The following is a 12,463-nucleotide window of genomic DNA, read 5'->3' on the forward strand; positions in this document are numbered from 1 at the left end:
GACCACCCCTAGTTAAAGTATTGGTAATAAAATTGCCAGATTTTCCATCCATCTGAAAGAAATATTCACTTTGGATGCTAAACTTTCACCACCATAATTCTCTGACTTGTGGCTCAACTAGGTACTGCCTGGAATTCTCCTAAAAGCTCCCATGTGTTCTGTGCCCAAGGAAAATTTCAATACGAGACTTCGAAGCAAGACAATGATCTTTTCTCTAATTGTGTTGCTCTCCCCAACTGGGCTGAAGTGAAACCATGATAATCATTCACCTGGATTCCTGTATGCACCACTTGTCCCTGAAGAGCCCAGAATCATTATTACTGATATATCTTAACGTATACACACATACATATATATGTTATCAGATATTGTATACTATAAAGCAACCATTGAACACATTTTGTTTCTTTATCATTGAGAATATTCTAACATTTCATTCTCATTAAGAATGATATCCCTCCATTTGAACCTATTGATGATGAAGAGGTGGTCAGGAAAGAAAGTTCTGATTCCTTGGTATATCATTTGAACAAAGGTGATAAACAGGATAATAAGGCCAAAAGGATATATATGCAAAACAAATCCGAAAAGTGACCTGGGTCACTTCCCAAAGGTGAAATGTCAGCAGGGAAGCCTAGGGAGAAACTTGGTGCAATCCTATCTATTTAGGGCCTACAAGTTACAACCACACCCAATATCAAATATATAGGGGAGACTTTCTTTTTGTTTGAGAGATTTCATCTTTTTTTTTTTTTTTATGGTTAAATTTCCTCTTGATTTGCAGTGTCAAAGTTCACAATTTTGTAGTTGGGGAATCATATTTCGTTGCTATCTCAATGATGAAACTCCCATGTTTTACCCAAATTAGTTTCTCCCAAGAATTTTGAAGTTTTTATACTGATCTCCAAACTCATTTACCCAAATGACCCTTATATTGATAGGATAGAACCTTATTTATTTATTGATCAGTAGGAGAGAACAATATGCATTTATGCATTAGCTTAAGTGGCTCAAAACCCACCCCTCAACCCCATTTAAGAAAGAAATTGTTCCTAGTCAACCTAATGTAAATAAAAAAATCCACCATTCTTCCAACATAAAAATTCTGCTTAATGATGACATGTATATTTTCACTTGATTTTGGGATCTACTTTGTGGTAGACTCAAAATCGATCCTCATTTTATTTTTTCCCTGGGGAGGGGAAGTTAATCTTTAAAATGTATTGCATTTCTTTTGGCTCATAATTGTGCTTGTCAATCTGGACATTTTAACCTTTTTGTCTTCCTCTTCTTTAGGTGAGTATGCAAGGGTTTCCTTGTATTTGCCTAAAACATATTCAAGGACATTAACATTTATGTTTTTTTATGTGTTTTTGCAATTTTGAAATATCATCTTATCACAGGTTTGCCTTGAAGGACAAATTTCTCGTAATTCTGCCCTGAGAAGTCTAAGTGATGGACATCAACCCTTTGGAGATCAAATTCCATGGAAATTTTGTGAACAGTTCCAGGATACGGTTTTCCCAAGTCTTTCAGGTGCTCGAATTGTACGTATTGCAGTCCACCCAAGTGCCATGAGGGTAATTCTCTACCACATTCAAAATTCTGTTTATTCTGCAAGATCTTGTGGCAACTTTATAATCAGTATTTTGATTTGGTGTAGCTTGGATATGGTTCAACCGCAGTGGAGCTCTTAACAAGGTATAATTTTTTAACCTCTGATCAAGAGTTCTAGACACAGAAAAAGAGAGATATCATGGAGAAAAAGTGAAGTTTCTTCTCCAAATGTCTAATCCAATGCCAATTTTGTAAAATTTGGGTTTCTAATCTTGATGAACTTTGATATTTTTAGGTAATTTTTGTTTCCATAATTGGCATGTTGATATTTTGAACTTATCTAAAGTATAATAATAGTATAAAATGATCTAATTAGATCACTTTTATAATTTATGGTTCAATTCAATTGCAAGTTCATCTCTTGTTGACCCTATGTTTTAGGATTTGGAACTCGTTGCCCATAGAATTAGTGCTAGGATGGGCAAAATGGAGGGGGTGCATCTAGAGTCTTATGTTATAGGCAAATACGACTTAGATTAAAGAGAAAATTCTATAAAACAGTTGTAAAGAGCTGTATGGAGCAGAGTGTGGGGCAGTCAAGAAACATGTCCAAAAATTGATTGTGGCAGAAATTTGTATGCTGCGATGGATGAGTGGAAAAACTAGAAAGGATAGGGTCAGAAATGGAGTCATTTGAAGGAACCTAGGAAGTAGCTCCTCAAGGTGATAAAATGAAAGTAGACTAAGATGGTTTGGTCACGTGCTGTAAAGAAAGGGGCCTGCAGTCTAGTTTAGTGAACAACATGCCTCAAGTTAATTGGGCTTGTTTGTAATGCAATAAGCATTTAATGGACCTGCAGTAGAGCCCATTTAATGGAACAACAAGCCCTAAAAGAATAAATCTATATTAATTAATTTCTTGTGAGGTGTCCCACTTATTTATAAGGGGATGCCACTTGTCCTATTCTAACAAGAGGGCTATTTTCCCTCCTTTAACCACTTGAAGTGGGGGGGGGGGCACATGTCACCAAGGGAGAGTGTTACTTTCCCTCTAACCACTTTAAGGGGGGGGACACATGTCACCCTAGGGGAGAGTTATTTTCCCTCCTCTAACCACTTTAAGTGGGGGGACACGTCATCCTAGGGGAGAGAGTTTTCTTCTCCCTCATTAACCCACTTTAAGTGGAGGGGGGACACTTGTCACCTTAGGAAGGAAGAGTTTTCTTTTCCCTCCTTAACCCATTTTAAGTGGGGTGACACTTGGCACTCTAAGAAGAGAGGAGTGGAGAGTTACTTAACCACCTCCCTCCTCTATATAAACCCCTCTCCTACAAGGAGAAGGGGCTAATGCCTTTTTGTTGGCTAATACTAATTTATCTGTAGGATATCTAGCATTAAGAAACAAGTGGGAAGAGAAAAAAGCATAAGAAAAGGAAGAAGAAGGTAGGGGATCTTGTTTTCTTCCTATACCTCTTCAATATGATACTCCTTGTGCTTCCCACATGAGATGGAAGACCATATTCTATCTATTCCTCTCACTCCTTTCTTTCTTCTTTTTAATTTTCTTTTCTTCCTTGTTTCATATTGAAATACATGTAAGGAGATAACTATCTATAGCTTTGTCTATGAAACTCGGCTAATTATGGTTCCTTACTTCATTTTGACCCTGAAAATCATTACTTTATGTGAGGGAGACAACCATCTACAGCCTTGTTTATGAAACTTGGCTGATTATGGTTCCTCACAGCATGATAATGCACATAACCACAATTTAAAGGCCATTTGTAGCCTTATTGATGAAACATGACTTTCTCTCAAACAAAGTGTGAATATATACCAGAATTTTCAAAAATGATACTTAGTTTAGTCTATTCAATTGTACTTCTGAATCAGAATCAAAAGGTTTTCTCTACCCTAGCAGAGATGTAATTAAGGGAATATCTACGTGATTTCCTGAATGGGGCTTACCCAAATAACAAAAAACCCAGTTATTAGTCTAATTGGGTGAATTATGTTATGTGAGAAATTATACTAAAAAATTCCACTAACATGTGCCTAGAAGACCATCAACAACACCCTAAAGAAGTGATCTATTGCAAGTTGAAGGGGCTAAAAAGGTCAGGGCAGAGCTAAAAGGACATAAAAATAGTAAGGAATAATTTAAGTGCTCACAACTTAAGCACTTAATAATGGATTTGCATTAAACAGAATGGAATGGTGAAACAGAACTCATGTAGTTAGTTGACCCCTATGGTTGGGATAAGGCTTATATGATGATGGTAGCAATGGTTTTTCAGTTACCTATGCAATGAGACCAAGGTTCAGTCTTCTTCAGGATGTAAGAATACTTCAATGCATAGCAAACTGCAACCATTATCCATGCAATAACAAACTGTTATATTTGCATCCCTCTGTTATCCTATTAACATCAGGTCATGACTAAGTTGAAGGGCAAATGAAAAAAATGGAAAATATGAAGTAGAGCTGTTGACAAATGATCTTTGCTGGTTGCCTGGTTGTCGAAAGGGATAATTTATTCAGTTACTGACCATTGGTATCTTTTTTTGTTGGTGGGGTGGAGGGGAGCAAAGCCAGAGAGAGCCAACCTAAGCCAAGTCAAAGCTAAATTTTGACAAGCTCAGGCATGAACTGGCCTATTGGGATTGGGTGGGCTTTTGGATCAAAGGTCTTCTCACTAGTTTTTTTTTTTTTTTTTAATTTTTGGGTGTCTTCTGACTAGATTTTTAATTAGTGATTCTGAGTTTAAGGCTATCAATACAAGCCAAGCAAGATTTTTAAGGTGCATAATATTGCAAGTTAGTAAGTTCCATCTCTAATGAAACCTTTGATCTCAGCCTCTCAGGTTACCTGAGGCCTACACCCATGCCGCACCTGACCTGACTAAGGGCATAACTCAAGGTCTCATGCTCATACAGAAGCCCAAAAGTACAATCCTGGCCTGACTCAGGTTGGGATTTGCTTGGCTTATGTTGAGCCTATGCAAGTTGCATTCTAAGTGTAGATACACTTTTATTTACAATAAAAAAATACAAAACACCCTCGAGAGATTGTGAGTTTGCAATATTTATATGCTCGTGGACATATTTATATATAGATTTGAACTGAAGTTTGAATCCTGATTTTCAGTCTCCTTTTGGTATTATTAGTTAAGATAATATGGGACTTAGGGGATAGGACAGAGCAGAGTGCACGTGAGGCCCACTGGCCATACCATTGGAGAGTCTACTATTCTGTGGGTTTGATCCTGTGCCTCCTATTTTGGAGGGATGCCAAGTAACCATATTGCCATCAATTGATCAGTTTTTTCACCTTATTATTAAATAAGTGAACTTTCCCATAACATATTTTGCAGTATGCTGTGGTGATGCCTTGAGTATGGTTGTATATTTTGAATAAGTAGATACTGATGAAAGAATATCTAGTACCGAGAAGTCCTATTCTTGTCTTTTATTTATCTGTAACAGAAGATATGACTGGAATACCCTATATATTGCCTAACAATGAAGCTTGTTGAATTATCCTGCAAAGGTAAATGGTTTTAGGACAAATTTATTTCAATGTTTAATATTTTTCTTAGTAGATATCATGATGTGCTTTTGCCATGAATAAGCTTTGAAAAGTAAGATGGCTATATGATTTTACTATCTGCAGGTACTATGAAGGAGAGCTGACTCTAATATCTGAAGCAGATCCTGATAAAGTGGTTGAGAAAACCAATGTCAGAGTTACAGAAGCTGCAGAGAAGGTCGTTTTATGAACTAAAGTTTATTGCATATGCCTTATGTTGACAATTTAGTAAATACTCATAGATTGCATCAACAATTTATGACCTATCCTATATATGACCTGGGAACTAGGGTTTAACTGACACAATTATTTAAGACCTGGATTGCATCAAAACTGGATCATTTGTGGTCATAGTAATTTGCATATTATACGCTTAAATTAACTTCTTTATGCATCTATATTTTAAGCTGCATGACACCTTTGGTTTGAAGGCCTCTAGGGGGCTTGCTTCTGGTTCTCTCTCAGTTGGATGACTGTTGAGGGAAAATAAAAGGAAAAAAAAGCCCAACCAAAGGAAATGGTTTCCTGACTTTCACATTTTGAAATTTTGGTCTACAGTATACCATATAAGTTAATGAGGATAATGTACTCATTGTAAATTTGTGATGATTGGGATGCTAATATGCTGGATTAGATGATATTTCTCTAATTTCACATCTTTGTCATTGCTTTAAGTTAATTATTTTCTAAACTTTGAGGTTTTAACTATAGGAACATTACACTTGCAGGTTTCACTATTAGAAGAAAATATAAAGCCAAGATCAAACCTTCCACATCTACTTGTGCATCTTCATGAACGACCACCAGAAAAACTCCATTACATTGGTGTCTCTTTTGGGCTGACCCAGAATCTTTTCCGTTTTTGGAGAAAACATAAGTTTGCTCCATTCTACATTGGACAAATTCCAGTTATGATATTTCTATATGTTTATTTCTTGCCCTGCATTGTATTTATTAAATAATTTATTTAGAATCCTTTGGCAGGATTAGTTGGTTTGACATCTTTTCTGTAACAGAATACTGTGACTGGTGAGCATACATGCATGACCCTGAAGCCATTGAATAATGATGACATTGAAGCCAGTGGGTCTGATCAATGGGGATTTTTTTCACCATTTTATCAAGGTGCGCTCATGCTGGGATGAAATAAATATGATTCATTTCGAGGTGGTTATTTGATCTCTTAGAACTTCATGGTATTTTTGCAGATTTCAGGCGAAGATTCACCAGACTGCTTGGTTCTAGTTTTCGAGCTATGGAGTATAAGCTTGCTATGAGGTCAGTTTGGTTTCATTCTTCTGAATTCTGTTTGGGTCAAACATATCTATTTTACTGATATCTTTATTGTCGTAGTGTTTTAGATCCAAAGATCAATTTCACAGAGCAGGAGCCTATGCCATTTACCTCAAATGGATTTTCAAGGTCTCTGAATGATATTTTGTCACCATATGATATGAAACGACTAGAGGCTTATACCAACAATCTCGCAGATTTTCATATGGTAAGATCAACACTGAGGGTAATGGTTTCTTAATAGATACTAGTAATACTTTGGTGAATATATCTATATCCATATCTATATCCATATCTATCTATCTATCTATCTATTGTTCTCCGCAAAAAGTTAAAATATAATTTGTGCTTCATTTCTCTAAATTTAAAGCTGTATAGATTATTTAAACTTAGAAATATAATCTTGTGAAATTGTAAGGTGGAAAAAACAATTATTCATATTGGCTACGATGCATAAGAAGAAAACCTAGAAAGGCCGTTCTTGATAAAAAAGAAAAGAAAACCTAGAAAGGAAGCAGAATACTGAGTGAGAAATGTCATGTTAGTTTCCAAGCCCAAGTAATGCCTACCTTCAATTTGCCTGTGTTTTTTGATCATTAACTGCAGAAATTTCATTAATATACAAGGTAAAGATAGAAACAGAAAGTACACAATTAAGAAAAAATGCACTCTTTTCGACAACTAACCTGAAAAGGTTATTGATTTACTTTTCAGTTTTCACTGAGGTATTACTTCCTCTATTGCATCTTCCAGAATTTCTTGCCTTCAGAACAGAATTTATTTTGTTTGCAATTATGCCACTAAATACCATCTGAAAAAATTAAGTCAACAGTTTGTATGTGTAACCATGAAAAAAATGTGTATCCATTAGGATGTAATACATGCCGGGACATCCTGGACCATGCAAACAACACCTTCCAGCTGAGCCAAGAAATTCAGAAAGCGTTACCTAAGTATCAGTCTCCATCATTGTTTTCCTCTTTCCAATAACAACTTTCCAAGATCCAATATAACTCTTACTATGTATAGTATATGTATGCACACTGGGTTTTCTCAACTGTAATCTCTGTTATCCAAAATTTCCATGTCTCAGACCTTTTTGAATGTTGTGGGATATGCTTAAATGACAAATATGAGCAATTGGTCAGTCTTGCATTCTATTTATTTTTATGTCATTTTATCAAGAAGGGAGCAATTGCATGATGCAATGCTAAAATTGTGGGCTGACAATGTATGAGAATGTGGCTTCAAGTCTGAGTGCAGTCATATTGTGCATAAAATGCTGGAAGTTAGGTCCATATTCATTCTACCCTCCCAAGACCCTGGATAGCTGGGACCAACATTTGGCACTGGTCTTCTTTTCATTGTATTAAAACAGGGCTATTCAATGTGGTTTACTTTCCCTCTTTTATGCAAAACCCAAAATTATATTGCCTTGATTTTTGGGCAAGGCTAATACTAACGTTTTCTTACTGCCCTCCCCCTTCTCCGTGCTTGTCATAAGATATGTAATGCTGAAATAAAATGGGAAACTGCAATAATAAGCTTGCTACATGCATTTCTTTGTTTGGGGGGAGGGGTTCACATATTTGCTTGCCCTTTCCCATTTGCAGATTTTATACATGTAGAGTTATGCTGATATTTGTGCGTTTAAGAAATTATTCTGTCATATATTCAAGAAGGTTGGTTAGTCTTGTGAAAAATAAAAGGGAGAGCGAAAATTGCAAATGCAAAACCTTTTGATTTTTCAGTATTTCCTTGTCTAACTGGATTTATCTTTTCTAGATTCTAGACCTTGTACCAATCCTTACTTATCAGTATTTCCAAGAGAAGCTTCCAGTTACTTTGTCATATGCTCAGGCTTCTGTTCTACTCTGCATGGGCTTGCAGTGCCAAACTGTCACATATATTGAGGTCTGCAACTATTCTGATCCAATGATATTTACTTTACCATTCTTTTCTAGTAAACTGTATTGACTCGAGTTGCTCCTTAGAGAGTGATGCGTGCTTAACGATTTTGAAAAAGTGAATGAGTGCAGAAAAGTTAAGTGTGTGTGTGTGTGTGTGTGTTCAATTTGAGGGGATGCCAACTTAAACTAAAGGTAAAATCATGTTATCAACATATTGGATGAGATACTTGTGTTCACATCCGTGCTGTTGATTCTAATAAATGGATGATATCCACATTTGCATATTAGTGGCAGTGTTGGTATCCATATCTGGACATCTTAGGGTTCCTGATCACTGTGGAATGCATTTCTCTATTATGATTGTATGTAGTTAGTTCCATGGAAACAACTGAAATGACTCAAGACCTTTTCTCCATTTGATTTTACAGGGAGCAATGAAGTTAGAAAGGCAACAAATATTATCACTGTTTATAAAAGTTATGAAAAAGTTCCACAAGTATCTCTTCAGTATTGCATCTGAGGAGATCCATGCAACCCTACCTCGAATAAAAGAAGTAAGGAACAACCATGAAGACTTTTATTATGTTTCTCTAGTTAATACTTTTCTTTATTTTTTGTTTACCAACTAAGTGATTATGGTCATGAAATCTCTCTTTTCCATTCAACAACTTGGAGATCTGAAGAATAGTTAGTTTGGGTGCTTCCTGCATCATGCTTGCTTTTGTTACAGCATGCTGTTTCTTTATTCTTTTCCTTGATTTTGTTTTTTCTAGGTGTCGCCCTGATTTGAATGTCTTCAATATTGTGTTCTTAGTATTTGAAAGCATCTAATTTCATGGAGAATATCAAAATTTATATACTCTTTACTCTGTGCTGAAACAAGTTTTATGACATTCACATTCTAGTGTTGAGTTATTTTAACTTTTGATTTTAGAAGGTGTTGAGGCAGGCTGAATTAGAACTTTGACTATCCATTAAACTGGTTGAAATCATTTCATGATCTGTGCTCAATGCTCATTTAGAACCACTGTTGCCATATTGTATGTAAATAACACCATAACCTACAACTTGAGTTATTGCATGCTTCCTTATAGCCTGATATGTATTTGTGTGCTAAACATATGACTCGAGCAGGTCTTGATATGTTTGGCACAACTTGAGTTATTGCATGCTTCTTTATAGCATGATATTTATTTGTGTGCTAAACATATGACTGGAGCAGGTCTTGATATGTTTGGCACAACTTCTTCTGGGCTTGGCCAAAATTCCATTCTTTCCCTGCTGGACAGGCCGTGAATTGCCATCCCTAAGTTCTATACTTCAGCACTTTATTATCAAAATAAAAAAAAGAAACCTTCTGTACTAAATCCTTGCTCTTAGATGGTGCGTAGGATGGGAATCATACTTATTGTTTTGGGGATAAACACTAAAACCTCTCCACTTTCATCCTTATTCACTATGGAGGTGTTCAAGGAGTTTTTCAGTAGATGATATTTGTCAGACATTGGGGAACAGTAGATGCTGCTGCTTCCATGAGATCTTCTATGCTTCTAGAAATGTAGTGGCCACCTATTCAGGACAGAATCAAGATGAATTTTGATGGCAGTAATCCAGTTACTTCTGGGATTAGGGAGTGTTGAGAGATTGGTCAAGCTGATTCACTAAGTGCAGAAATTCAGCACTGCTACAGAGGTAGAGATGAGCAACGAAGTTGAGAATCAGGAAATTGGTGAGTAAGGTGATTCCCAGTTAGTGATAGGTGGCTGATGAGCAACAGCTTTGGTGCATGGACTCGTAGGCAAGCTTCAAAGGAAATTGGATGCATTGCAAGTGAGATTGAGATTTCACTCAGTTGGGTTAAATGATCAACAAATAAATTGGCTGATGCTTCGGTTAAATTCATTGTAAGATTTTAGGCTTGGCTAGTTGTGTCTATCCAGAATTGTGGAATTCAATTGTATCTGTTATATTCTATGATTTAATAAAATTTCTTGTTATTGATAAAAAGGGAGAACATAGATTTTGATAACCTCACCTATAGGCCTTGTTCTTTTTTCGTTGTCACTTACCTGGGTAAATGCACTTATTTGGGAAAGTGTTTCCTGAGAAGCACTTCTTGGATAAGTGCACTTACCAGTGTTCTTTTATTTCCCAGGTAAAGTTATACAATGGCCATTTTATCAATAAAAGTGTCATTATTGAAGGGGCATTGTTGTCCTTTCATGTGTTAACAATTCTTCACACGGACTGGAAAGTTATTTACCCAAGTTTCTGGAGGGTATTACTTACCCAGGTAAATGAGCTGTTCAGTAATTGTTCTTTCCATGGGACCCACTAATACCGGAATGCTGGTTTTTTTCTTGTCCATGGGGCCCACCATCTTACCCGCCCCCATTTACCCTAAAATGAATGTCCCCATTGTGTTAAGTAGGAACACTATTAGATTTCAAAAAAAAAAAAATGGCATGTGAGATTGATTACATGCGAATGGCGAATGACATGCTAACATGGAGATGATTTTTGCATTTCCACATCAGCCAACATGGGAGTTTAACAAGCTGACCTGATAGTTTGTGGTATAAAAAGGGAAAATCTCTCTATTTTCTCCCTAGCAAGGTGATTTGCAAGGGAGGTCCTGGGTCTAGGAACCCATTTGAACAAGTTCATCCTTGATGCAGGTGTTATTGCTTCCTCTATGATGCTTTGTTTACTTTGTACTCATCATCTGAGCTATGTTGGGTAAAATATGCTTATTTATTTGTATGTGGAACATTGTAGTATACCCTAGACTGAATTCTGGATCAACCAACCAATATTATGAGTTCTAATTAATTCCTTTTCAATTTGTAAAATTTTCATCACAGGTTGTGATGGAACCTCACAGTGTATCCGTTGATGATGATCTGAATGATGCAGCAAAACAAGTCAAGGTATGCTTGGTGTTATCTAAACCATTTTCCAGTCTATTGGTATCTTCATCATTCTTTTCTTGTGGAAGTTTCAAACTTACTTGAGATCATATTCTTAGGACAAGATGAAAGCCGAAACAGAGGATTTGTTGAATCCAGAATTTTTGCAGCAGTATGCCATTGTGGACAGAGAAGATGATTTTGAGAATGCTCTGCAAAATGGACCAGGGAAGATATCTTCAAGTGGTCTCATTAGTGTGAAGTCCAGTAAGAATAAGGTTGGGAAACATGGAAAACTTTCAGAAAATAATAAGGATAACAAAAAAAGAGGAAAGGGTGATGGTGGATTCAAATCGAATAAAAAGAAGAAATCATGAACACCTGTCAGACATTCTGCTGCCCGAAGACAAATGATCCAGAAGTTACGGTTGCATTCATGGCATAACATATAGTATTTTTAGTAAGAACTAATGCCAGAGCCAGAGGTAATACCAAAAAAATGTCGCGAGGGAAACTAGTGGTTGCTGAGGGGCAATGTTTAGGCTATTATTATTGAATTAGTTAACTATAACAGAGCCCAGTTTTGGTGCTAGGGTACTCTGCCATTATGTTTTGTCCCCGTCTTTGTTGATAGTCCACATTCTCATCAATGTAATTTTCCTTTTTAATTTATTTGATGTATTAAATCCCCTGTTTTTGTTCTTTTTATTTTTCCCAAAATACTTTGCTACTCAAAAGTCTCAAATGGGTTATATTTTATTATTTTCTACCATGTAACATGTAAAGGTTTAACTCGAGCTAAACTTTTAAGGCTAAATTGTTCAAACCTCCCCTATGGTTTTAGAAATGCACGAACCTTCCCCTGAACTTTGGAATCTCCAAAAACCTCCTTCCACATTTTGGGTAAATTAGACAAGTTGAACCCTTTTATTTGACGTTAAAAACTGATCTGAAAATGGTGATATCATAGTTTTGAACATTTTAAAATGCTTATTTTGCCCATGGATTGTAGTAGAATAACTATTGACATAATCACATAATACCCCCAAAAGCCAATGCTTGGAATTCTGACTACTCGTTTAGCTGAGCATTTCGTTGGCTGCTTCCAATCTTGAAATCGTGGTTCCTCGAGACTTTGAATCGGAATTTGGGACCGGTTATTCCTTCGGACCCCCAACACCAGGAACACAATCTCCAAGCAGGGAA

The 12,463-nt window shown here is 36.3% G+C and overlaps 1 protein-coding gene across 1 annotated transcript in view; it reads left to right on the forward strand.

The window, feature by feature from the left end:
• Positions 1 to 12,029, forward strand: part of LOC148864144 (RNA cytidine acetyltransferase 1-like) — a 34,364-nt gene extending 22,335 nt beyond the window's left edge. Inside the window, exons 16-26 of the mRNA XM_088977839.1 lie at positions 1,404 to 1,580; positions 1,664 to 1,701; positions 5,230 to 5,323; positions 5,874 to 6,053; positions 6,162 to 6,270; positions 6,354 to 6,423; positions 6,499 to 6,646; positions 8,224 to 8,352; positions 8,777 to 8,902; positions 11,213 to 11,278; positions 11,377 to 12,029. Of these exons, the coding sequence (XP_088833965.1) occupies positions 1,404 to 1,580; positions 1,664 to 1,701; positions 5,230 to 5,323; positions 5,874 to 6,053; positions 6,162 to 6,270; positions 6,354 to 6,423; positions 6,499 to 6,646; positions 8,224 to 8,352; positions 8,777 to 8,902; positions 11,213 to 11,278; positions 11,377 to 11,634 (1,395 nt within the window). The 3' untranslated portion in view covers positions 11,635 to 12,029. The remainder of the gene's footprint in view (positions 1 to 1,403; positions 1,581 to 1,663; positions 1,702 to 5,229; positions 5,324 to 5,873; positions 6,054 to 6,161; positions 6,271 to 6,353; positions 6,424 to 6,498; positions 6,647 to 8,223; positions 8,353 to 8,776; positions 8,903 to 11,212; positions 11,279 to 11,376) is intronic.
• The last annotated feature ends 434 nt before the right edge of the window (positions 12,030 to 12,463 follow it).

This window comes from Nelumbo lutea, chromosome 3, assembly GCF_056320005.1.
Source record: "Nelumbo lutea isolate HS-2025 chromosome 3, American lotus-T2T, whole genome shotgun sequence".
NCBI classification, from domain to species: domain Eukaryota; kingdom Viridiplantae; phylum Streptophyta; class Magnoliopsida; order Proteales; family Nelumbonaceae; genus Nelumbo; species Nelumbo lutea.